The sequence below is a fragment of the Caretta caretta genome, chromosome 9 (genome assembly GCF_965140235.1).
Source record: "Caretta caretta isolate rCarCar2 chromosome 9, rCarCar1.hap1, whole genome shotgun sequence".
Lineage (NCBI taxonomy): Eukaryota > Metazoa > Chordata > Testudines > Cheloniidae > Caretta > Caretta caretta.
In genome coordinates, this window is record NC_134214.1 from 97,908,572 (window position 1) to 97,933,191 (window position 24,620).

At 45.9% G+C, this 24,620-nt stretch overlaps 1 protein-coding gene across 8 annotated transcripts in view; it reads left to right on the top strand.

The window, feature by feature from the left end:
* The window catches only part of ARHGEF6 (Rac/Cdc42 guanine nucleotide exchange factor 6), a 60,833-nt gene that overhangs the window by 15,221 nt on the left and 20,992 nt on the right, over positions 1 to 24,620 (top strand). For all 8 annotated transcript variants that reach the window (XM_048864798.2, XM_048864802.2, XM_048864800.2 and 5 more), the window contains 7 exons: positions 4,721 to 4,848; positions 5,264 to 5,465; positions 10,731 to 10,801; positions 12,039 to 12,133; positions 14,685 to 14,780; positions 16,184 to 16,306; positions 20,891 to 21,029. In XM_048864798.2, coding sequence (XP_048720755.1) covers positions 4,721 to 4,848; positions 5,264 to 5,465; positions 10,731 to 10,801; positions 12,039 to 12,133; positions 14,685 to 14,780; positions 16,184 to 16,306; positions 20,891 to 21,029 — 854 coding nt within the window. The remainder of the gene's footprint in view (positions 1 to 4,720; positions 4,849 to 5,263; positions 5,466 to 10,730; positions 10,802 to 12,038; positions 12,134 to 14,684; positions 14,781 to 16,183; positions 16,307 to 20,890; positions 21,030 to 24,620) is intronic.

Genomic DNA, 24,620 nt, shown 5'->3' on the forward strand with positions numbered 1-24,620 from the left:
CACCCTCTCTGGTATTGACTGGTTGGCTTTTGAAATTATTATGACATCACAAATGAAGACTTATTTCAGCTAAGGGATGACCTGCAGCAACAACTAAATATTTAAGACACAAAGATCCTATTTTCAGTTGAAACCATCTCTCGTATCCATTAATTCTTTAGTGCCTTTGGATGTACACAACATACATCAAGCAAAATAGTTCCCATATGGCCTCAGCATATGTCATACATCTCAGAATTGGAAAGGAAGAAAGTCTGATATGGTAGCAGAAATGTTAGCAAACATAATGTAAATTGGAAAAAGTTCTGTAGTGCCAGCAAACTTAATAACAAGTAATGTAATTATAGAGCTAGTGCCTATATGCTATACTCTGGATTGTTGCATTAGATATTATTATTTATTTATTTATTATGAAAAGATAAATAACAGGAGGACTATTTGCCAGCAAACTAGATGTTTTAGGAAAGAAGGTTTCTGCCTAATACATTTGGGAGATTGTTCAAGACTATTATAATCTCTTGTCTGTTTGCTGCATATGTCTCAGGTATTTTCAGATCACCAATCTTTATAGTGTTTAGGGGCTGATAACAATAGTTTTACATTGATATAGCACCTTTCTGTCTGAAGGATATTATCTGTCTTACAAACTATTTACATATAGAACATCTGAAATGCTCTGCTGTGTAATAATCACTGTTGTTACTTTGCCAAAGGGGCCAGTGAAACTGGGATCATGGGAAGTTTCATGATAAACATCAGTTTGAACACATGCTTTTTCTGTTAAAAGTTAGCATAGCTTGGTACCTGTGACATAATTAATCATTCAGAGGGAGAAAACCTTTGGAAAGAGGAGAGAGGTAAAAAGCTATAGTTCTAAAATGTCAAACCATTTGGTGGCTTGGCCCAGTTCCCAGGAAACAGGAGACCTTGTCCCGGAAACCACCGCCACAGATGGCACAGATTGGCTCCCAGGCGTGTGGTCTCACCAGAGAGGCCCAGAACTAAGGGGATGAAACGCCTCCTCACCCTAGGGTCCCTCCAGTTCAGGGCTGAGTCATGTTAACGGGACAGTGCAGGGAAGCTTGCCCTAATGCTGCCTGGCTGTCATGTGGATAACAGAGATTCCCCTTAGTGGCTTCTCTGAGCTCATGCTTCCCCACCCACTCCATTTCCTCATGCAGAGGACTTTGTGCTAGCCCTCAATGCAATTGCACACCCAGACCAGTGTATATTTGTGAAGCCCACATGCATGGTGACTTCATGGATGCAGTTGTGGAAGGTAACTCTGATTTTCCATAATAGTGTGTAAAGGTAGAATGCAGGACCTCTCTGCATTGCATATCAAGTGTTAGGCTTTCATTTTAGGGGAAAAAATCAGGCTATAATAATATGATCTATCAGGCTGTGATGATACGCCTAAAATAGTATAATCGGGCTCTGAATGGAAAACTCAGCTAGTTTAACCATATTTTGACAACATATGGCGAGCTACCCACAGCAGCATTCCATTTTGGAGCTGGCGTAAAGTAGGATGTCAGTTTGATGTAACATAAATTATAGGTTTTGCTGCCAATTTGTCAGAGTCAGTTTTACATTTGTCCCTGGATATTTACATACGTACAGAACTAGTAATACAAGGAGGTAAAACTTTAAAATCTACAGTAACCAAATAATTTTCTTGATACTGTTGTTCATGGCTTGGATAGGTTGAGGAATGGAGACTTGTGGTTTATGTACTCTGTCTTTTCAAAACAAATCATGAGGGAAAACATCTAAAATTGGCCACATGCCAGTCCTGCCAGTTTGCCGACCCTCTGAACACTGAAAACAGCTGAAACAAGTGATCAAATGTCAGTACATTTTAGAGAAAAACACCCTGTCTTTGCAAAGTGGGTTTTCATCCTGTTAGTTATTGCTACCAACATTTCAATTCAAGGAGCTAAGAATTAGATTTCACTTTGTGTGCATCAGGCAATCCTATTACATGGGGGTGAGGAAAAGAATTCAGTCAAGAAGAGGTGGTAGAATTACTCATGAACATTGCCACAGATAAGTGGACCATAAATTGTGCTAACCATTGCCACAAACATTATTTATTTTATTATTTGTATTGTGATAATGTCTAGAGCCCCAGTCACAGACCAGCACCCCATTGTGCAAGGTGCTGTACAAACACAGCACAGAATGACTGTCTCTGCCCCAGAGACCTTACAGTCTAACTATGAGCTTGAGCCAGTGCCCACTGAAGACAGCCATTGAGTCCCATTCAATGGTCATTTATTGGATCAGGTCTAGAAAGAGTAGTATGATTATATTACAGAAAATCTCTGGGGGGAAAAAAGACCTGACTAAGAGTAATCGTTCTCCCAATCCTCCAAGATGATGAGCTCCTTTAGCTCCAATTGAAGTTCCTTTCGGAATCACAATGACAATGAGAGTGAAGGGCAACCGATGCCTTGCAGGACAGGACTGGGCCCTTTATTTTCTAATTTCAACAATGTCTTTTGCAACAACCTTTCCTGAATGTGCTTGATATTTGCAGTTCATCTTCCCCTGTTGCAATAAAGCAACACACTTAGGCTTTGTCTACACTATGCAGCTCTTAGTGACATGGCTGTGCCGCTACTAAAAAGTACGCAGTGTAGCCGCGGTGTGTCGGCATGAGAGAGCTCTCCCACCAACAAAAAACTTCCACCCCCCAAGAGCATTGGTAGCTTTTTTGGCAGGAAAGCGTTCCTACCGACAAAGCGCTGTTCACACCTGCGCTTTTCGTCGGCGAAGCTTTTGTTGTTCAGAGGTGTTAAAAAAAACACACCCCTGAGAGACAAAAGTTTTGTCATTCAGTTGCCAGTGTAGCCAAAGCCTTAAATGATCTGGAAAAAGAGGTAAACAGTGAGGTGGCAATATTTGCAGATGATACAAAACTACTCAAGATAGTTACGACCCAGGCACGTTGCGAAGAGCTACAAAACTGGGTGACTGGGCAATGAAATGGGTGGCTGGACAACAAAATAGCAGATGACATTCAATGTTGATAAATGCAAAGTAATGCACATTGGAAAACATAATCCCAACTATACATATAAAATGTTGGGGTCTAAATTAGCTGTTACCACTCAAGAAAGCAATCTTGGAGTCATTGTGGATAGTTCTCTGAAAACATCCACTCAGTGTGCTGCGGCAGTGAAAAAAGTGAACAGAATGTTGGGAATCATTAAGAAAGGGATAGATAATAAGATAGAAAATATCATATTGCCTCTCTATAAATCCATGGTATGCCCACATCTTGAATACTGCCTGCAGACGTGGTTGCCCCATCTCAAAAAAGATATATTGGAATTAGAAAACGCAAATGAGTAGGGGTATGGAACGGCTTCCGTATGAGGAGAGATTAATAAGACTGGGACTTTTCAGCTTGGAAAAGAAACGACTAAGGGGGGGATATGATAGAGGTCTATAAAATCATGACTGGTATGGAGAAAGTAAATAAGGAAGTGCTATTTACCCCTTCTCATAACACAAGAACTAGAGGTCATCAAATGAAATTAATAGGCAGCAGGTTTAGAACAACCAAAAGGAAGTATTTCTTCACACACCGAACAGTCAACCTGTGGAACTCTTTGTCAGAGGATGTTGTGAAGGTCAAGACTATAACCGGGTTCAAAAAAGAACTAGATAAATTCATGGAGGATAGGTCCATCAATGGATATTACCCAGGATGGGCAGGGATAGTGTCCCTAGCCTCTGTTTGCCAGAAGCTGGGAATGAGCAACAGGGAATGGATCACTTGATGATTACCCGTTCTGTTCATTCCCTCTGGGGCACCTGGCAATTGGCCATTGTTGGAAGACAGGATACTGGGCTAGATGGACCTTTGGTCTGACCCAGTATGGCCATTCTGATGTTATATTTAAATGGAATAAGAGTACCTACAGAAAGCCTTTAAATCCCCTATACTTTACAGCTTCTTGAAATAACATCTGCCTTTGCTTCATTTGCAAATGACAGCATATGAAACTCACATGATCTGATTATTTTTCCGATAACATGGAAATGTGAAACAGTAGTAGAGGGTTAATGAGAGCGATAATTTCTTGAAACATGATTTCTCTACTTGGAAGCATACAAGTGAAAATTCTGTTGTGCAGGGGACTGGATAGTTCATGGGATTGATAGTGGTATAAGCGGTTTCTAGTACTTATGCTGCTGGTTTAAATGTAGCTCAGGTCTATAATGACCAACAGGTTTTTATCACTTGACAAATATTTTAAGTGGCTAGAGTAGAAACAAGTAAACTTATTGGTCATGAAATATAGCCATAAGTACCAGCCACCCACTTATCTCCCACATCTCATGCAGGTGGCATTGAGAATAGAGACCAAGAACTTAATTCCAAAACTGCAAGCTCTGTCTGTTGGAACGGAGGAAGACTCTCCGTTAGCTGTCTGTAGGGATTTATGTTTTCTGTCAGTCATTAGAGGGTGACATCTCATAATCTCTTATCATGCTAAAATGTAACACATTTTAAACTATTTATTTACATGGTTAATGGCATTGGTCCAATCAAAATAAGCACTGCAGCATTCAGCTGTCTGCTCTGAGCCCCTAAATATTTGGGGACTGTATAGTTCTGTGCATTTATTTGTTCTCTTAATTGTGAGGAAATAGAGACAATTTTGTAAAACACAGATTACATTTCAGTTTGTTTTTCCTTCAACAGATCAGCCATCAGAAAGGCCATGTTCACATTTATCATCTCATAGCTCGGCTGCCAGCAGCTCCCAGACTAATTTACACGGAACAGCATCTCAGACTTCAAGAGTGTTACGGAGGCAGTCGAAACCTGTGGTACTCTTGATTTAAAATCTAATATCAAGCATAATAGTGACAACCATTGATCTATCATAGAAAAGGGAGCACATTCTAGTGACAAGAGCAGAGGACTGGGAATCAGAGTTTAAGTTCTATTCCCAGCCCTGCAACTAGATTGCTATATGATCTTAAGCAAATCAAATGGCTTCTCCGAGCTTCTGCATATCTGTCTGCAAAATGAGTATACTAATACTTATCTGCGTCTCCTGCTATTGTGAAGGTTAATTATTGCTTGTAAGAGACATTAAGATCCTCTGATGGAAGGTTTTATATAAGGGGGTGATATTATTGCTGTTATAAAAATGCAAACAATAGTATCCTCATGACCTTAGTATAATTCTGGTTACCCCCTGAATTGGTTTCTAATACTCTTTAATGTTTGTTTCCTTAGGAGATGGTCGAAAATGGCGGTTATCAGTTGGTGGTAAAGGCCAGGTTCAATTTTAAGCAGACCAATGAAGATGAGCTCTCGGTGAATAAAGGAGACATTATTTATGTCACCAGAGTTGAAGAAGGGGGCTGGTGGGAAGGTACATTGAATGGAAAAACAGGCTGGTTCCCCAGTAACTACGTCAAAGAAATCAAGTCCGCCGGTAAGCAAATCTTCAGTGGCTCATTGAATAACAGCATAATGCAGTTTGTCCCCTGATGCCTTCCAGAAACTGCAGTTGTTTGTTAAGCAGTGTCAGCGTGCCCAGTGCTGTACCAGAAATAGTGGCAGGAATAGGGATAGAAGGAGACAGCCCCGCCCTTTGCATACCTTGCTCTGCAGCTTCTTCCCATCTCAACTCAGCACTCCTGTCTGAAACAGCAGAGCCCCAACAGCACAGAGTGGGAGTAGAGTAGCTTCCATGGCTTTAGAAACAGGAAGAGCATGCTGGGTTGTCTCCATGGCATTTGCCTTCAGTTTTAAGTGGGGGCCAGTTGCTCTCTCCAGTTTCTAAGCACAGAGCTTGCTTTCTGCTGAGGACCTTTCTATGTGTCCGGTACATATTTTCCTTTCAATGTAGCCATTCCTGGGAGCAGTATAATTAACGCTCAGAATTTCACTGTGGAAGCCAGCAATAACTACGTGGCCATAGGGAATGATTCCTTTGTTTATATGTAGCTCTGGCTGATTTCACACAGTATGCTTTATCTAGATGCATCTTCAGCTGCAGGCAGCATAAGAGAAGAGAACCTGCCTGATGAAATTTTAACTCCTTTCAGTTTTGCCTTGAATTTCCTGTAAATTTTCAAAAAGAACGAGGAATGCTTGTGGCACCTTAGAGACTAACACATTAATTTGAGCATAAGCGTTCGTGGGCTAAAACCCACTTCATCGGGACATGCATCTGATGAAGTGGGTTTTAGCCCATGAAACCTTATGCTCAAATAAATGTGTTAGTCTCTAAGGTGCCACAAGTCCTCCTGTTCTTTTTGCTGAGACAGACTAACACAGCTACCACTCTGAAACCTGTGCATTTTCAGAAATCTATGCAACAGTCATGACATCAGACATCATCCTGGTTAACTGCCCTCTTGTGGTTCCAATTCCATTTAAATAGAGCTCCCCATGTTAGATCTGTTATCCTTTCGGAGCCACTTTGTGATGATGAATGTTGTATCTTTGAAAACAAAGTTTTACCTTTTAATTATTATTGTTTATTACAGCAGGGTCTAGAAGCCCTAACCAAGATCAGTATATTATTGTGCTAGGGAGGCTCTGGACATAGGTATAGTTAGAGACAGTCCCTGCCCTGAAGAGCTTACAATGTAAATAGACAGAGTGTGTGTGGGGGGCGAAACCGAGGCACTGAGCAAGGAAGTGACTTGCCCAAAGTCACCCAGTAGGTCAATGGCAGAGCTGGAAATAAGGCTCCTTCTTCCCAGTCCAGTGCCTGGTTCACTAGCCCACACTGCCTCAGTGTGTCTATGAGTTTATTTCATTCCTGGTGCTAGTGGTGATACGTAGAACACATCACTTAGAGACAAGCGAAGTTACAAGCAGCAATATAAACCTGGCCATGAGATCAGTGCTTCCACCATTTCCCTTTGTGTAAGGAAAACATAGCAGCTGCACCAGAACTTAACAGTGAAGTTGCAGGGTCCGTCTCCACTGCAAGCTCCTCCGCCCCCCGCGGCAGCGAGTCTCAGGGTCTGGGTCAACTGAGTCGGGCTTGTACAATGGGGCTAACACTAGAAGGGTAAATGTTTCTGCCTGGGCTCTGAGACCCACCCTCCTGGCTGGGTCTCAGAGCCAGGCTCCAGCTGAGCGGGAACGTCCACACTGCTGGTTTTAGCTGGGGAGTGTGAGCCCAAGTCAGCTGACCAAGACTCTGAGACTTGCTGCTGCAGGTTTTTCAAAGAATGCGTCTATCAGGGAAAACTGGGCAGGGGGAGGGCCCAGGGGCACGACGACAGAAATGTCAGTCGCATGAAGCAGAAAAATGAAGGTTTCATAAAGTAAGAGAAAGGGGCCTCCCTGGAGCTAATCTCAGATCTCCCAGTGAGCCCAAGAGGAGCATGACAGCCTTTTGATCTGTGAATCTGTTAGCCTCCAGTCCTCTCGCTAGCACCCAGCTCGAGTAGGGATTCACTGGGCAAAGGATGCAGGGCAAGAGCAGCATTAATAAGTAGCCTGTTTGCCAGCTCTAGCCCCCGCCCCACCCCATATCTGGGGGTGGAGATGGACTAGACCATGGGTCGGCAACCTGCGGCACGCGTGCCAAAGGCGGCATGTGAGCTGATTTTGAGTGGCACTCTGATGCCAGCCAGGGTCCCGGCCACCGGTCCTGCTCAGCCCGCTGTCAGCCTGGATGGACAGAACCCTGGGCCAGCAGCGGGCTGGGCGGGGCCAGCGGCCGGGACCCCGGCTGGCAGGGGCCAGTGGATGGAACCCCAGACTGGCAGCGGGCTGAGCGGCTCAGCGCGCTGCCGGTCTGGGGTTCTGTCTGTTGCCCGCGCTGCTGGTCTGGGGTTCTGTCCGCCGGCCCCACTCATCCACTGCCAGCCGGGGGTTCCGTCCATCCAGGCCAGCAGTGGGATGAGCGGGGCCAGCAGCCGGGACCCCAGACCGGCAGCGCAGGCGGCAGACAGAACCCCAGACTGGCAGCACGCTGAGCTGCTCAGCCCGCTGCCGGTCTCTGGTTCCGTCTACCGGCCCCTGCCAGTCGGGGTCCCGGTCGCCGGTCCCACTCAGCCTGCTGCTAACCCGGGGTTCTGTCCATCCAGGCCGGCAGCGGGTTGAGCGGGGTTTCAGACCACTGCTGGTCTGGGATTCCATCTGTTGCCCACGCTACCGGTCTGGGGTTCTGGCCGCTGGCCCCTGGGGTTCCGTCAGGGAGCCCTGCAAATGTAAAATTTATTACTGGCATGCAAAACCTTAAATTAATGAAGACTTGGCACACCACTTCTCAAAGGTTGCCAACCCCTGGACTAGAGAATCCACATAGCTGCTGAACCTGTAACCTCACCCTGCCTCCTGACACCCCCCATTCCCAGCACCCTGGTTCATGTGGTTATGCCAGGAGCCCTTCCAGAGCTAGGCATGCAGAAGAGATTGGCTGTGTTTTGTCAAGGGCCTCCAGGCATATGGAGGAGTGGGCAGGTTTGGGCTGTCAAACAGGAAGCAGTTACCTGTTTGCCAGGTAACTGCAGACTGGGTGGTGACGTTTGAGTAGAGGTAGGGGTGGTTTCAGGGAGCTGCCTTCCCGCCTCGTGCGCTGAGTTTTGGAATCTGGTTTCAGCAGATTTTTAAATAGTGGAGAAAGTTTTCAAAGATGCGATCTTAAAGTTAGGCCCTTACATCCATATTTAGGCACCTGCCTGATCCAACTCTCATTAAGTCAGCTGGAGTCTTCCCATTGACTTCAGTGGAGCTGAACCAGGCCCTTTGTGGCCAGAATTTCAGAGGGGAGCACCGGCTGTTGCCATGGATTTTTTCCTATTTTGGGGATAGATGGACCTTGTGCTGGCCCTCTGCACAGGCTTGACAATGGCCGAGTGTTGACAGGCCCAGGGATGCTGGAACAATTTGTATAGTGGAGGTGCTGAGAGCCAATGAACCAAACTGTAAACCCTGGATATGATGGAAACCACTTCAACCCAGGGGGTGCAGTAGCACCCCCAGCACCCTTAGTTCCAGCACCTATGGGCAGGCCCTGTGCCCGCTGCTTTGCTAACGTTTTGCAGGGCTGACCCTGCACAGACACACTAGTGTCATGCAGGGACTGCTCATTGTGCCAGGCTTCATGGTGGGTTTGCAGTTTGCACAGAAGGGGACAGCCTGAGTTCTTTACCTGTGACGTCTGCCAGGACTCTGGTATCCCAAGGGAAAAAGCCAGTACATACACACGCACCCCCATCCCCGAGAACCCTCAGGGCCTAAAGCAAGTTAAAGTTCAGAAAGGGCCTGAACCAAAGCTCCCTAGGTCAAGTTAATAGAGGCTGTAGATAAATTTGTTGCAGGTTTATAATTAAAGTCTCTAAATAACATGAAGCAGATGTTAGAACACCGACATTAACTCTCATTGATTCAGTTACCATTGCAGCTTGATTGCATCTGCATAGTGTCGCTCTGCCTTTTTTCGGTGCTGCAGTCGCATGATGCTATTTGCACTTGCACTGTATCCTCAGTGTATTTTTTGGGCCATAATATCTACTGGTGTGGAGTAAAGCATCATCAAGGGTTTTAAGTGATGCACAGGGACCCTCTGTGGAGGAGACAGGAAATGCTGCAAGGGCAATAAATAGACTGCAGCTTGTTGTATTTTCTGAAATATGCTCAGTTTATCAACTTCAGCTTTTCCCCCATTGTCTGTGTGACCGAGAGTGTGCTTTGGAGGTTGCAAGAAGAGCACACACAGGACAAAATACCACTGTCTATTCTGCCTGGCAACTCTCAAGCTCTTCCTACATGTTCAGAGTTCCCACTAACACCAAAGGGAGCTTGGTACACCAAAGGAATGCAGGAATGAGCCCATGGGCAGCCCATGTATGGGCTGATTACCTGTACAGGTGGAGGAGCAGGGCATACCATCAAACCCGTTCTTCTAGACAGAAGAAACAACGCCCAAAATGGAAACGCCTCCTGGTAATTACCATGAATTCACAGTCATAATGTGATTTCTTAGGCCCTTAAAGTTAAGAGCAGCTTAAGGCAGAGGTATTGTTCTCTTCCTTGTGAACCCACAGCGATTTGTCACTGTGTTGTTGGCATGGTTAGCTTTTCCTTGGGAAAAGAGCAGTGCAACAATTATTGGGGGGGTGGGGGGAACAGACCAAATAGATAAAAGGGACTACTGTAAGTCATCTTAGCAAATGGATGTATGAGAAAGATGTACCATAGGTTGAACTTTGAGCCTTTCAGCTTTGGTTTGTTCCTTATTCACTCAAAACTCCCTTAATTTCAGTGAGGATTTTGCCCTTCAAAGGACTGCAGGGTTGGACCTCAACTTGCAACTTATTATTAAGGTGTGTTTCAATAAATCATGAATTAGAGATGGGCCCACAGCAAAGCCCAGAAACCCAGAAGTCCCCAGAGTTAGGAGTGTATGAAGTCTGAATTCTACAGATTGGCTGAAGCAAAACCCCTGCTGCAAACCCCCCCCAGCTGTTGCATGGTTGCCAGTTATTTCAGAAAAACTGGTAAATATCATAGAATGGCTGTACTGCAGTTCTGTCCAGACTTACACAGCTGTCAGTTTCAGGCATGCATTCACTTTGCTTCAGGTTTCATTAAAAAAACCCTGCAATTGGGCATCTCTTTTTTCTGTGACTTTTTGCAGTCTGCTGGACAAGATACAGATGTGGATTTTTCTGATGGCAATTCTGCTTTATAATTTACAGGGTTTTTTGTTGTTGTTTTTTTTGTTCAGATAAACCACTCTCTCCCAAAGCATTAAAAGGACATGAAAGCCCTCAACTTACAAAGAATTATTATACCGTGGTAAGTTTTAAAGCACTGATTTTATATTTTAATAAGCAGAGTATTATATTTATCCTCTGGACCAGATCCTCAGCTGATATAAATTGTCGCAGCTTCACTGAAGTCCTTGGAGCTAATTTAATTTCTGCCAGTTGAGGATCTGGCAGTTTGTGTTTAAATTTAACTATTGAGACTGCTCTGGTTCAAGATATCTACTTGGCTATCGAGATGATAAACTACACATATAAGATGCTACAGTATGTGAGAGAGAGAGACTCAAAATAGAGAGCCCAGATAGAAGAGTGAAGATGGTAGTCTAATAAGTTGCGAGATTGGTATTTTAAAAAAAAAAATTGCTTTTGTTCCATTTTATTATTTCTGATGTAAATAATGTACCTTCATATAAGTCAGAAGGTTTGTGATGGAACAAGGCAAAATAAACTGAGAGGTAAAATGAGCATTGCCCCATGGCATAAGAGAGAGTTAAAATGTCTGCATTTGGACATACAGACTGGTGGCGGAGGGTAAATGCATTTGTCAGTTAAATATATTTTGTACAAACCAGCTGAAATAGCACATGCCCAGGTGCTTAAACCTGGACTAGGAACAGCCTCATCTGTCTCTAGAGCTTGATCTACAGTAAGAAAGCTGCTGTTCGCAGACAAAGGGTGACTGCAGTGGGTCTTGCTGCACCAGTGAGAAAAGAGATTAACTGCTGAGGTAGGCAGGCGAGGCATGAACCAACTTCACTGCTCTTTCATCAAGTGAAACAATGGGAAACTGGGTTTCATCCTGTCTACTCTTGCAGTTAAACTGTTTCGATCTAGCACTAGTCCAGTTGCATGTGATTTGTGTGTAGTTACTGTGCCTGCATGCAAGCCCAATCAATACTGGCATACCCAAATAGCCACTTATGCATGCAAATCGCCTTTTGTGGGGGCAAATACCTAACCTGCATGTGCATTTGTATTATGTTCCAATAGCAAAAAAGAGAAGTCGAGAAGGAGCAGCTTCTAAGGCTTATTCTTACTGCTTTCCTGGGAAACTCTGCACCTCATGAGATCAAATCTGTAATCTGAAACCTCGTGCCTGTTTTTTACAGTTTCTGTCTTGCATTAGCATGTTCTTCAGGCATTAATAAGTCAGAGGTGGATTTAAAATATGTTTCCAGGTTGCTCTGTTGTTGGAAGCTGATGTTGTAGTCATGCACCTAGTCATTAGTGCTGAGATCTGCTCTTTGTTCTGTCTCTCACTCTAGGTACTGCAAAGTATTCTGGAAACAGAACGTGACTATGCTAAGGAACTACAGTCACTTCTGGGAATTTACTTGAGACCCCTCCAATCCTATGACAAGTAAGACCCAAGTCAGTCTGTAATAACAGAACACTTCAAAGCCTTTTCACTTTCGAATGTTTAGGGACCATTTCTGCTCTTTAAAGGCACTCATGCAAAACCTCAGAATGTCTCTGTGATCAGGAAAACAAAGCTTGTGATAGCTTCTGGCGCTTCCTTTTCCTGTATTTTTGCACAGACATCTGATGGTGTGATGGGTTATTAAATATGCAATTTTGATCGACATGATCACTACAGGCTCATACATGGAATTGCTCTTTCATGTGTATTCCCCTCCAGTGTGCCTTATTTTGCCTGCTCATCTTCAAATGGGACCTCCCAGTCATTCCTTCAGGGGACATTATTTAGATGGGGCGATGATCTAGGAATTGCTTTAACGATGGTTAGTCTGGCTCTTGTTTGTTCTGAACTTGCTAACTAGTAAGCATTGCCCTCTGTACATTGATCTGCTTGAAGTGTTTTCTTGTTCTCTACACATCATCCTGCAGTTACTGATAGCCAAAGTGATGTATGGACAACTGAGGGTCATAGATTCATAGATACTAAGGTCAGAAGGGACCATTATGATCATCTAGTCTGACCTCCTGCACAACGCAGGCCACAGAATCTCACCCACCCACTCCTGCGAAAAACCTCACCTATGTCTGAGCTATTGAAGTCCTCAAATCGTGGTTTAAAGACTTCAAGGAGCAGAGAATCCTCCAGCAAGTGACCCGTGGCCCATGCTACAGAGGAAGGCGAAAAACCTCCAGGGCCTCTTCCAATCTGCCCTGGAGGAAAATTTCTTCCCGACCCCAAATATGGCGATCAGCTAAACCCTGAACATATGGGCAAGATTCACCAGCCAGATACTACAGAAAATTCTTTCCTGGGTAACTCAGATCCCACCCCATCTAACATCCCATCACTAGCCATTAGGCCTATTTACCATGAATATTTAAAGATCAATTAATTACCAAAATCATGTTATCCCATCATACCATCTCCTCCATAAACTTATTGAGTTTAATCTTAAAGCCAGATAGATCTTTTGCCTCCACGGCTTCCCTTGGAAGGCTATTCCAAAACTTCACTCCTCTGATGGTTAGAAACCTTCGTCTAATTTCAAGTCTAAACTTCCTGGTGGCCAGTTTATATCCATTTGTTCTTGTGTCCACATTGGTACTGAGCTTAAATAATTCCTCTCCCTCTCCAGTATTTATCCCTCTGATAAATTGTCATTGTCAGGGTTTAGGTGCAGAAATAAGATGTAGTCCAAAATGTTTTCCATCACTATCATGAGAAAAGCTGGTGTGAATTTCAGATTCCATCTATATCCAGTCACAAATGTAGGATTTTATCAAACCTTTGTCTTTCATTTGTCCAAACAATGGCATGTAGATATCTCTCTGTTGCCTACACATCAATAGGCTCAATGTGCATAAGTTATTCCCATTTCAGTAACCTGTCTCTGATGCTTACTGTATTGGCTTTATAGTTATCTGTCCTAGGGAGTAGCATAAATAGGCACAACATGCATGCTTAGATAATTCCATCTCATAGAGTCAGCCACCCCCTCTTTAGAAGTTGTGTAATTGTAAACGTGGAGTAGCGGTTTCTCTGGATTCTGGTGCAGCATACTGTGAGGAGAACATAGAACTCCAAGGGTTTATAAGCGCAGAGGTTAAACACAGAGACTTTTTCCAGTTTGGAGAGATCTGAGGGTAGAATCTCAAGCCTTTCATATTTTCTATGGGAACAAAGTTTCTGGTTTTTAAGTCACATGGTGTCCAGATTTCCTCAAACCTTTCGAAATATTTGTGTGGATAAGTTCAGCAATGGAAAAGTCTCAAGACCCCAGCCTTTCTTCCCCACAGGATGCATGTTGGCCTTCTTAGTCACAGTTCTTATCATGGGATCCAGAGGCACAACACTAGGTGATGTGACTTTCTCGTCTTGCTGTAACAATCGTATCTAGAAGTCTGATTGATCACAGAACTGTAGAGAGCACAAAGGGAAGTAAGGCTGAAATGACCAAGGGTGCTGAGATGATGATGGGAAGACTAGTAGGAAGTGCAGGGAGCACAGAGATGGTCATTGTAATTTGTATGCAATAGGTCCTAAATGCCAGGTGCTGTACAAAGTCCATCCCTGGAAGAGGTTACAATCTAAAGCTCCGATCTTGTAACATGAGTCAGGGTTGGCCTGCCTATGAATACTATTCTGCCCATACCTCTGTGTCTACATCTTCCTTCTCCGCCCCCAGAAGAAATCCTGTCTATATCAATGAGGACAATTAAACAATGTGAGACGATTACATGATTAAAATACAATTCAGTTAATCCTTGAGAGCGAACATCTTCTATAAGGTATTATTTGTGTATCATGAATTTTGGTTTTGTATTTCATTACATTAATTTGTGGTTCTGTTGAAACAAATACTTTAAATCTCCCATATTTTGAACAGGTTATTTGGAGATGTTCTCAGATGTCTTTTTTTTAAATAAGAGATTTGTTTTGAACCATTCCGAAGTACCTATCAAGTACTATTTCAGTATTTTAATTCTTTCAGGCTAAGTGTGGTGGATATTGCATCTTTACTGGGAAATGTTGAGGAAATATGTTCATTTCAGCAAACACTGAATCAAGCCTTGGAAGAATGTGCAAAGTAAGCATCTGTCATTGCAATTAAGGGTGATGAGTTACTAACCTGTGGTTAAAAATAATACAAAGGCCTATTTATTAACTTTGCTCCTAGCTATTGTCTGCACATTTGTTTTAATATAGAAGAAAACAGGAGGAGCTAGAGAAGGCTGTCATCAGTGTTAGAGGGTAAGAGAAGCAATAAAAATAGTGGGTGCATGTACCTCTGCGGTGTCTTCTGAACTGCCCTGCTTAGAAACAGAAAGTTAAGACTGGCATTTGCCTTTAGGAGACCGATGCCCAGTCCCATTGGAAGTCAGAGGGAACTGAGTGTCTAACTCTCATAAGCCTTTTTGAACAGCATCAATGTAAATCTTTTCCTTTCATCCCAAGTGAATGTACCATCCCCAGCTGTCAATATGACCAGGGCAGAGCTTGGACTAGAACTGGGAGAAATGGATAGTTCTGTCTCATCCCTCTTACTGAAAAGAGAAAAAGAAAGCTGACTAACAGGATAGCGGTGTGGGGAAGCTGGGCAAAATAGCAGAATAATTTCAGACTCTGGGCTTCCTTTCTCTCTCTCATCTCCTATTCAAGCACTGCACAGAGCTTCTGAGGGAAGGAGCCATGCAGGACAGAGGCTCCTTTACCTCAAAGCAACAGGCCAGAGATGTCAGAGAGAACACTCCCACTTTATTAAGCAGCCACAGCAGAGACCTGAGAGGCACTTCCAAGTGTGTCCTCATCTATGGAGGGTTTGACCACCTAAAGTTATACCGCCCCAGCTAGAATTCTGAGTTAGAGCTGTCACTGAAAGGCTCGAAGTGTGTTCTTAGGGTGAGCTAAACACTGTACACCAGTGGCTCTCAACCTTTCCAGATGACTGTACCTCTTTCAGGAGTCTGATTTGTCTTGCGTACCCCCAAGTTTCACCTCACTTAAAAAACTACTTGTTTACAAAATCAGACATAAAAATACAAAAGTGTCACAGCACACTGTTACTGAAAAATTGCTGACTTTCTCATTTTTATCATATAATTATAAAATAAACCAATTGGATTATAAATATTGTACTTACATTTCAGTGTATAGTATATAGAGCAGTATAAACAAGTCATTGTCTGTATGAAATTTTAGTTTGTACTGACTTTGCTAGTGCTTTTTATGTAGCCTGTTGTAAAACTAGGGGAAATATCTAGATGAGTTGAGATACCCCCTGGAAGACCTCTGCGCACTCCTAGGGGTACGTGTACCCCTGGTTGGGAACCACTGCTCTACATAGCTGAATTTCTACCACAGCTAGCACTGGCAGCTGGTTATGAAATACAGTGTGTCCATTTCACTGATGCTTTGTCATGTCTGAGGACCTGGCTCATTAACTTTTGTTTCAAGGACATGCTCTGAAGATGTTGCTGCTTATATTTGCAGGCTTCCTGAGAACCAGCAGAGAGTGGGAGGCTGTTTTATGAACCTGATGCCACAGTTCCGATCCCTGTACCTCACGTATTGTGCTAACCACCCTTCCGCTGTTAACGTGCTAACCCAACACAGGTCAGGAATGGCTCGTGTCGAAAAAGCAAACCATCCGTTTTTTAATAATGGCAAGTCCAGCCAGGGCCTTTGCCTGGGATCTTGACAACAGGATCCCAAGGCAACATGATTGCACGGAGTCTTTCCAAAGACCCTGTGTGTGTGCAGAGGAACCTGCCACCGTGCAGATCAACCTGTGCTCACCTGCTTCCCTGCAAGAACGCACAAACATCCCACATAACTCTGACATGCTGACATCAGGGGTCTGATCATGTGAGGTTCAAACACCTTCAACTTGCATTCACTTACTTGTGGGTGCTCCACACTTCTCAGGATCAGGCCCCAAATACGGCATGAAGAGGCTTGAAACAGAGGTTTGCTCAAGCAAACCACAAAGAGGCCATGCAGTTCAGTACGTTATTGCACTAATCATGGCAACATTCTCATTCACAGTGTGACTCCTGGACAGACATCTGCATGTGCCTTAGCTGTAAACTCAGAGCTAAGAGAGTCCTCTGAGCTGACAGGCTATTGCTCCGTTCCCTCCAGTGCTTGCTTAGCTCTCCTGCACACATCTGTGAAAGCAGTGACCTCATCCCAGGGTCTGAGTTCTTGTATTTTTAAAATGGAGGCCTTTACAATGTTTCTCTTGTAACACATCTGATTGTAATTTACCCTAATTACAGTCCTGACTATAGTCAGTGACTCCTTCATTCAGTTCATTTGCCAGAGAATGTTTAAAATGCGCATTTAACTGATCTGTTTTGGTGAATATGCTGATACACACAAAATGTGCTCTCCAAAGTGTTATGAGCCAAAGCTGAGCATGTTTTGCATGTTTACTAGGTTCCAAGGCCAAAACAGACCATTGTGATCATCCAGTCTGATCTTCTGTAAAACACAGATCACAGAACTTCCCCAAAACAATTCCTAGAGCAGAGCTTTTAGAAAATCATCTAATCATGCTTTTAAAATGGCCAGTGATGGAGAATCCACCACGACCCTTGGAACAACTTCCAATGGTTAATTACCCTCACTGGGTAAAATTTACACTTTATTTTCAGTCTGAATTTTTCTAGCTTCAACTTCCAGACATTGGATTGTGTTAGATTGGATTGTGTCCACTAGATTGCGTTAGCCCTTTCGCTGCTTGATTGAAGAGGCCATTTTTAAGTATTTGTTTCCCACGGAGGTACTTATAGACTGTAATTAAGTCACTCCTCAACCTCTCTTTGTTCAGCTAAATAGACAGAGCTCTTTGAGTCTGTCACTGTAAGGTGTGCTTTCTAATCCTTTAATAATTCTTTGACTCTTCTCTGAACCCTCTCCAATTTAGCAACATTGTTCTTGAATTCGCAAAAAGAAAAGGAGTACTTGTGGCACCTTAGAGACTAACCAATTTATTTGAGCATGAGCTTTCGTGAGCTACAGCTCACTTCATCGGATGCATGCCGTGGAAACTGCAGCAGACTTTATTTATACACAGAGAATATGAAAAAATACCTCCTCCCACCCCACTGTCCTGCTGGTAATAGCTTATCTAAAGTGATCATCAGGTGGGCCATTTCCAGCACAAATCCAGGTTTTCTCACCCTCCACCCCCCCACACAAATTCACTCTCCTGCTGGTGATAGCCCATCCAAAGTGACAACTCTTTACACAATGTGCATGATAATAAAGTTGGGCCATTTCCTGCACAAATCCAGGTTCTCTCACATCCCCCCCACCCCCATACACACACAAACTCACTCTCCTGCTGGTAATAGCTCATCCAAACTGACCACTCTCCAAGTTTAAATCCAAGTTAAACCAGAACATCTGGGGGGGGGGGGTAGGAAAAAACAAGAGGAAATAGGCTACCTTGCATAATGACTTAGCCACTCCCAGTCTCTATTTAAGCCTAAATTAATAGTATCCAATTTGCAAATGAATTCCAATTCAGCAGTTTCTCGCTGGAGTCTGGATTTGAAGTTTTTTTGTTTTAAGATAGCCACCTTCATGTCTGTGATTGCGTGACCAGAGAGATTGAAGTGTTCTCCGACTGGTTTATGAATGTTATAATTCTTGACATCTGATTTGTGTCCGCATGGCCCCACAGTATGCCAACATTTTTATGGCTGATTTAGAACAACGCTTCCTCAGCTCTCGTCCCCTAAAGCCCCTACTCTACTTGCGCTATATTGATGACATCTTCATCATCTGGACCCATGGAAAAGAAGCCCTTGAGGAATTCCACCATGATTTCAACAATTTCCATCCCACCACCACCCTCAGCCTGGTCCAGTCCACACAAGAGATCCACTTCTTGGACACTACAGTGCTAATAAACAATGGTCACATAAACACCACCCTATACCGGAAACCTACTGACCGCTATTCCTACCTGCATGCCTCCAGCTTTCACCCTGACCACACCACACGATCCATCGTCTACAGCCAAGCTCTGCGATACAACCGCATTTGCTCCAACCCCTCAGACAGAGACAAACACCTACAAGATCTCTGTCAAGCTTTCTTACAACTACAATACCCACCTGCTGAAGTAAAGAAACAGATTGATAGAGCCAGAAGAGTTCCCAGAAGTTACCTACTACAGGACAGGCCTAACAAAGAAAATAACAGAACGCCACTAGCCGTCACCTTCAGCCCCCAACTAAAACCCCTCCAACGCATTATTAAGGATCTACAACCTATCCTAAAGGATGACCCAACACTCTCACAAATCTTGAGAGACAGGCCAGTCCTTGCCTACAGACAGCCCCGCAACCTGAAGCAAATACTCACCAACAACCACATACCACACAACAGAACCACTAACCCAGGAACTTATCCTTGCAACAAAGCCCGTTGCCAATTGTGCCCACATATCTATTCAGGGGACACCATCACAGGGCCTAATAACATCAGCCACACTATCAGAGGCTCGTATACCTGCACATCCACCAATGTGATATATGCCATCATGTGCCAGCAATGCCCCTCTGCCATGTACATTGGTCAAACTGGACAGTCTCTACGTAAAAGAATAAATGGACACAAATCAGATGTCAAGAATTATAACATTCATAAACCAGTCGGAGAACACTTCAATCTCTCTGGTCACGCAATCACAGACATGAAGGTCGCTATCTTAAAACAAAAAAACTTCAAATCCAGACTCCAGCGAGAAACTGCTGAATTGGAATTCATTTGCAAATTGGATACTATTAATTTAGGCTTAAATAGAGACTGGGAGTGGCTAAGTCATTATGCAGGGTAGCCTATTTCCTCTTGTTTTTTCCTACCCCCCCCCCCCCAGATGTTCTGGTTTAACTTGGATTTAAACTTGGAGAGTGGTCAGTTTGGATGAGCTATTACCAGCAGGAGAGTGAGTTTGTGTGTGTATGGGGGTGGGGGGGATGTGAGAGAACCTGGATTTGTGCAGGAAATGGCCCAACTTTATTATCATGCACATTGTGTAAAGAGTTGTCACTTTGGATGGGCTATCACCAGCAGGAGAGTGAATTTGTGTGGGGGGGTGGAGGGTGAGAAAACCTGGATTTGTGCTGGAAATGGCCCACCTGATGATCACTTTAGATAAGCTATTACCAGCAGGACAGTGGGGTGGGAGGAGGTATTTTTTCATATTCTCTGTGTATAAATAAAGTCTGCTGCAGTTTCCACGGCATGCATCCGATGAAGTGAGCTGTAGCTCACGAAAGCTCATGCTCAAATAAATTGGTTAGTCTCTAAGGTGCCACAAGTACTCCTTTTCTTTTTGCGAATACAGACTAACACGGCTGTTACTCTGAAACCTGTTCTTGAATTGTGGACACAGTCTTCCAGCAGTGGTCACTGGTAACTTAGTGATCTCTATCAAGTGTGTTCTCTAGAAAGGAAACCCTGCTTACTATTCCCAGGGGGTTGTTCAAGCACCCAGCAGCAAGTGGATCCAGGGTACCCATACCTCACACCACAGGAGAGAGGCCTAGTGGTGATAGGCAGAGCCCTGACAGTACTTGGCATGCCTACGCTACAGCAGCCAGTAACAATGGTCCCTACTTGCCATCTAACATGAGCAATTGTCATTACAAATGTGTTCTCCATACATTGGGCCTGTGTTGTGTCTGGGTCCTGGCACAGGTATGTGGGGGTGGAGGAAGGGTGCCAGGAGCCATCTCTCACTGGGGACTCCATGCAAGGGTCAGTTGCAGTGGGAGGGAGCACAGGTACTGCTCTTTCCTAGTGTTCCTGGGGTTCAAGTCACCCTAGGGGAACTTGGTTTCCTACCCCTGGTGAGCTGGCCAGTGCACTAGTGTGGGGAGGTGGCTGCACCTACCCATGGTGGTTGCACAGAATGCACATGCTTGCTGAGCACCAGGGTTTTCCATGTCCTCCCCTACCCCCCTGAGCTCTCCTTGGGGACCAGTGGCCTTGATCTGCCAAAACCCCAGCCTGGCCCTCTCTGGCCCACTGTGTTTGCATCAGCTGGCAAATGTGGAAGAAGCTGGATTTCTTTTGCAATGGAGTGTAGCTCAGAACTGGGCTACCATTATTTGGACAGTGAAGGCGTTAGTAAAACATGGCCCTTAGAGGCTGGTGAACTTTCCTTATCTCTGTTTATAGTGATGAACTGGAGAAGTTTATGGAGAACCAGGGCGCGTCCAACCCAGGGATTTTGATCTTAACAACAAGCCTCAGCAAACCCTTCATGAGACTGGATAAGTACGTCACCCTTCTCCAAGAACTGGAGCGGCACATGGAGGTAAATGAAACATAGCATCTGCCAGGCAGATCATGCGGGGGGTTTTGTGCTGCCAAAAAAACTGCATTGAGAATTGCTTGTACCAGGGGTCCTTCTCTCTAGATATTGAGGGGGGGCCCACTACTGTAGTAACTGAGCACTCCACATGCTTCAATATATTTCTCCTCACACGCTTCTGCGAGGTAGGACAGTGCCATTATCCCTGTTCTTCTGGCACAGAGGAATTAGAGGCTGGCCCAAAGTCACACAGGAAATTTGTGGCCGAACAAGGAACTAAACTTGGGTCTTCCAAGTTGGAGACTAGCATCCTAACCGCTGGGCCATTCTTACTCTCAGGCCTTATAGCTGAGTCTAATCATGATGCTTAATCAGGTTCAAAGTGCTCTACTCTAACATGGGTCAGCTGAGCAGTGAGGGCAGGGCGCAACCGGGTTGCAGCCACTGTGCTGTAGCCTATATAGAGACTTAGTGCATCAGCTCCCCCTCCTCAAAGCTACAAGCTCTAAGCCCCCCATCACCCACCACCTTTCCTGTGGAGCATCGTGACCCTGAGCCCTGCCCTCTGGACACTGCAGCAGCAGCAGGAGGGAGGTATGGGAGAGCAGGGGGCTCTTGGACGCTGTGGCAGTGAGGGCTATGAAAGTACCAGGTGCATAGGCTAATGAGATAGGAGGTGAAGAGGGGAGGGCAGCAGATTGGCCAGCAGTCTCATTTTGAGCAGGACAGATTTTGGCCTCTGTCCTGGGTCCCCATGTTGTGTCCTTGAGTGGCTGAACCAAAATCGCTGTTTTGTTTGCAATTCTTGCCTGCGGCCACGAGAGGCCACTGCTCCCAGTGTAGCAACCAAAGGCTGCTTTGCTGTTGCTCCGGGCTTCTCTCTGCACAAGTGCGCTCATACCAGTGAGGCAGCTGCTCTGTTCATGCACCAGGTTTATGCATGAACAGACCCTCCCAGTGGCAAGCAAGAATGCTGCAGGCAGCAGGCGCATACAGTGGGGAGAGGGCAATGAGGAAGGAGGGGATACAACTAGGATGGGGCAGAGGAAGAGTGGAAACGGGGCTAGTGCAGGCAAGGAGGAGCTACCCCGGGAAAACTGCTGAGGCACAAGCAGACCTGGTGACACCAGATGGGGGGCAGGCCCCTAGAGGGTGGATAGGAGAGGCTGCTCACCCTTTGGGAGTGGGGATTTCTGGAGGAGGGTCTGGTGAGGCTCCAGTGTTAGGCCCCTCTTCCGGAGGGTTTGCCCAAGGCAGCTCCAATATGGCTGCTTGTGGAGTTGCCGCTGTCCAGTTTGCCTGCAGCACGGGGTGAACTGGCGAGCAGCTGTGGCGCTCTGCGGCAGTCAGGGTGGGCCACGTGTGGTGCTGAACGCACAAGGTGGCAGACAAAACATCTATTTTGGTTCAGCCACTCAAGGACTCAACATGGGGACCCAGGACAGAGGCCAAAATCTGTCCTGCTCAAAATGAGACTGCTGGCCTATCTGCTGCCCTCCCCTTTTCACCTCCTATCTCGTTAGCCTATGCACCCAGTACTTTCATAGCCCTCACTGCCACGGTGTCCAAGAGCCCCCTGCTCTCCCATACCTCCCTCCTGCTGCTGCAGAGGGCAGGGCTCAGGGTCACGATGCTCCACAGGAAAGGTGGTGGGTGATGGGGGGCTGAGAGCTTGTAGCTTTGAGGAGGGGGAGCAGATGCACTAAGTCTCTATAGGCTACAGCATAGTGGCTGTGACCCAGTTGCGCCCTGCCCTCACTGCTCACTGGCACCAGGGCAGGGCTCTGAGAAATGCCCAAAGCAGGCTCAGTTTTGAGGCTCACTAAATAAGACATTTATATTTTTGGAAAGCTGCTATAGTTCCCCACAAGCCCCCATGTCACTGGCTTATTTGGAAATTTGGCCCTAGCAAAATCTATCAAATGCTGGCAGCAGCAGAGGTGTGAGAGAGGGGAGATCAGGTCACCTGGTTACGGCACTGGGATAGGATTCAGTCCCAGAGGACACGTTTTATCGAGACTTTTTATCCAAAATACATCTTAACTCTGGATGGGCAACTAGAGGCTTGTTCGCACCAGAGAAATGTCCTAAAAATGTCCTACCTTGATAACCTAGGTTCAGGTGAGTTGCTGTGATAATAACATTGAAAGCCCTAGTACAGATTAATCCGTCTGGTTACTGATCCTGTTTCTGCCCAGGCCTGCTAAGTCTGTGTAACCCAGTGGTCTCCACCTTTTTATGCCCAAGATCACTTTTTGAATTTAAGGGCAACCCAGGATCTATCCTGCCCCTTCTGCAAAGCCCCACCTCACTCACTCCATCCCCCTGATTCTCTATCACTCACTCTCCCCCGCCCTCACTCACTTTCCCCGGCTGGGGCAAGGGGTTGGGGTTCGGGAGGGGGTGCGGGCTCTGGGCTGGGGCTAAGGGGTTCGCAGTGTGGGAGGGGGCTCTGGGCTGGGTCAGGGGTTTGGGGTGCAGGAAGGGGTGAGGGGTGAAAGCTCTGGGAGAGAGTTTGGGTGCAAGTGTGGGCTCCGGGCTGGGGCAGAGTGTTGGGGTGTAGGAGGGGGTACGGGCTCTGGGAGGGAGTTTGGGTGCAGGAGGGGGCTCCGGGCCGGGGCAGAGTGTTGGAGCGCAGGAGGGAGTACAGAGTGCTGGCTCTGGGTGGGGAGTCGGGGCTGGGGTTTGGGGTGCAGGAGGGGGTTCAGGGTGCAGGAGGAGGTATGGGGTGCTGGCTTCGGGAGGGGGCTCAGGGCTGGGGGTTGGGGTGAGGCTTCCCATCGCGCAGCACTTACCTCTGGTGGCTTCCGGTCTGCGGCGCAGTGTGGTTGCTGCTAATGCAGGCTCCCTGCCTCCCCAGCCATGCCACTCCCAGAAGGGCCAATGCACGCCTGGAGGCAGGGGGCACGTGGCTCCACACGCTGCCTCTCTCTGCAAGCACCGCCCCTGCAGCTCCCATTGGCCACAGCTTCCCACTCCCAGCCAATGGGTGCTGTGGGGACGGTGCTTGCAGGCAGGAGCAGCACGTGGAGGGAGACCTCTGCCCTCCGGGGCTATGTGGGCTGCGCTGGCCACTTCTGGGAGCAGCGTGGGGCCGGGGCAGGCAGGAAGCCTGTCTTAGCGGCAGCCCCTCTGTGCTGCCAGGGCTTGGTCTGGTCTGCACTTTGCAGTTACACTCCTTCCAGCACCATTCCAGTTGCGCACATCAGCAACGGCTAATGTTTCTAGTGTAGGGCCCAGGCTAGAGAAGGAACAGAGAAAAGAGAAACTCCCCTAACTCTCTCACTGACTACAACCCATGCTCCTCTGACTGCATGCCCACAGCTGTTGTGGCCAACACCCTAACCAAGATGAGAGAAGAGCTGGAGGGTTGGTCAGACACAGGTCACCTATTTTTGTTGGTTTCTAGATTGTGAACATGGTGTGTGGATTTATATGTGCTGCACTTTGTATGAGTGTATAAATGTGATAGAAGTGGGAGTGGCTGTATCTTGTGAGCTTAATTTGTGCTGGGGCTTGCCAGGGCTGAGCCTCTGGGCTTGCTGCATCAGTTATGAAAGTAAAACAATTTTGCTTGAGCCCCCGGGACCTATT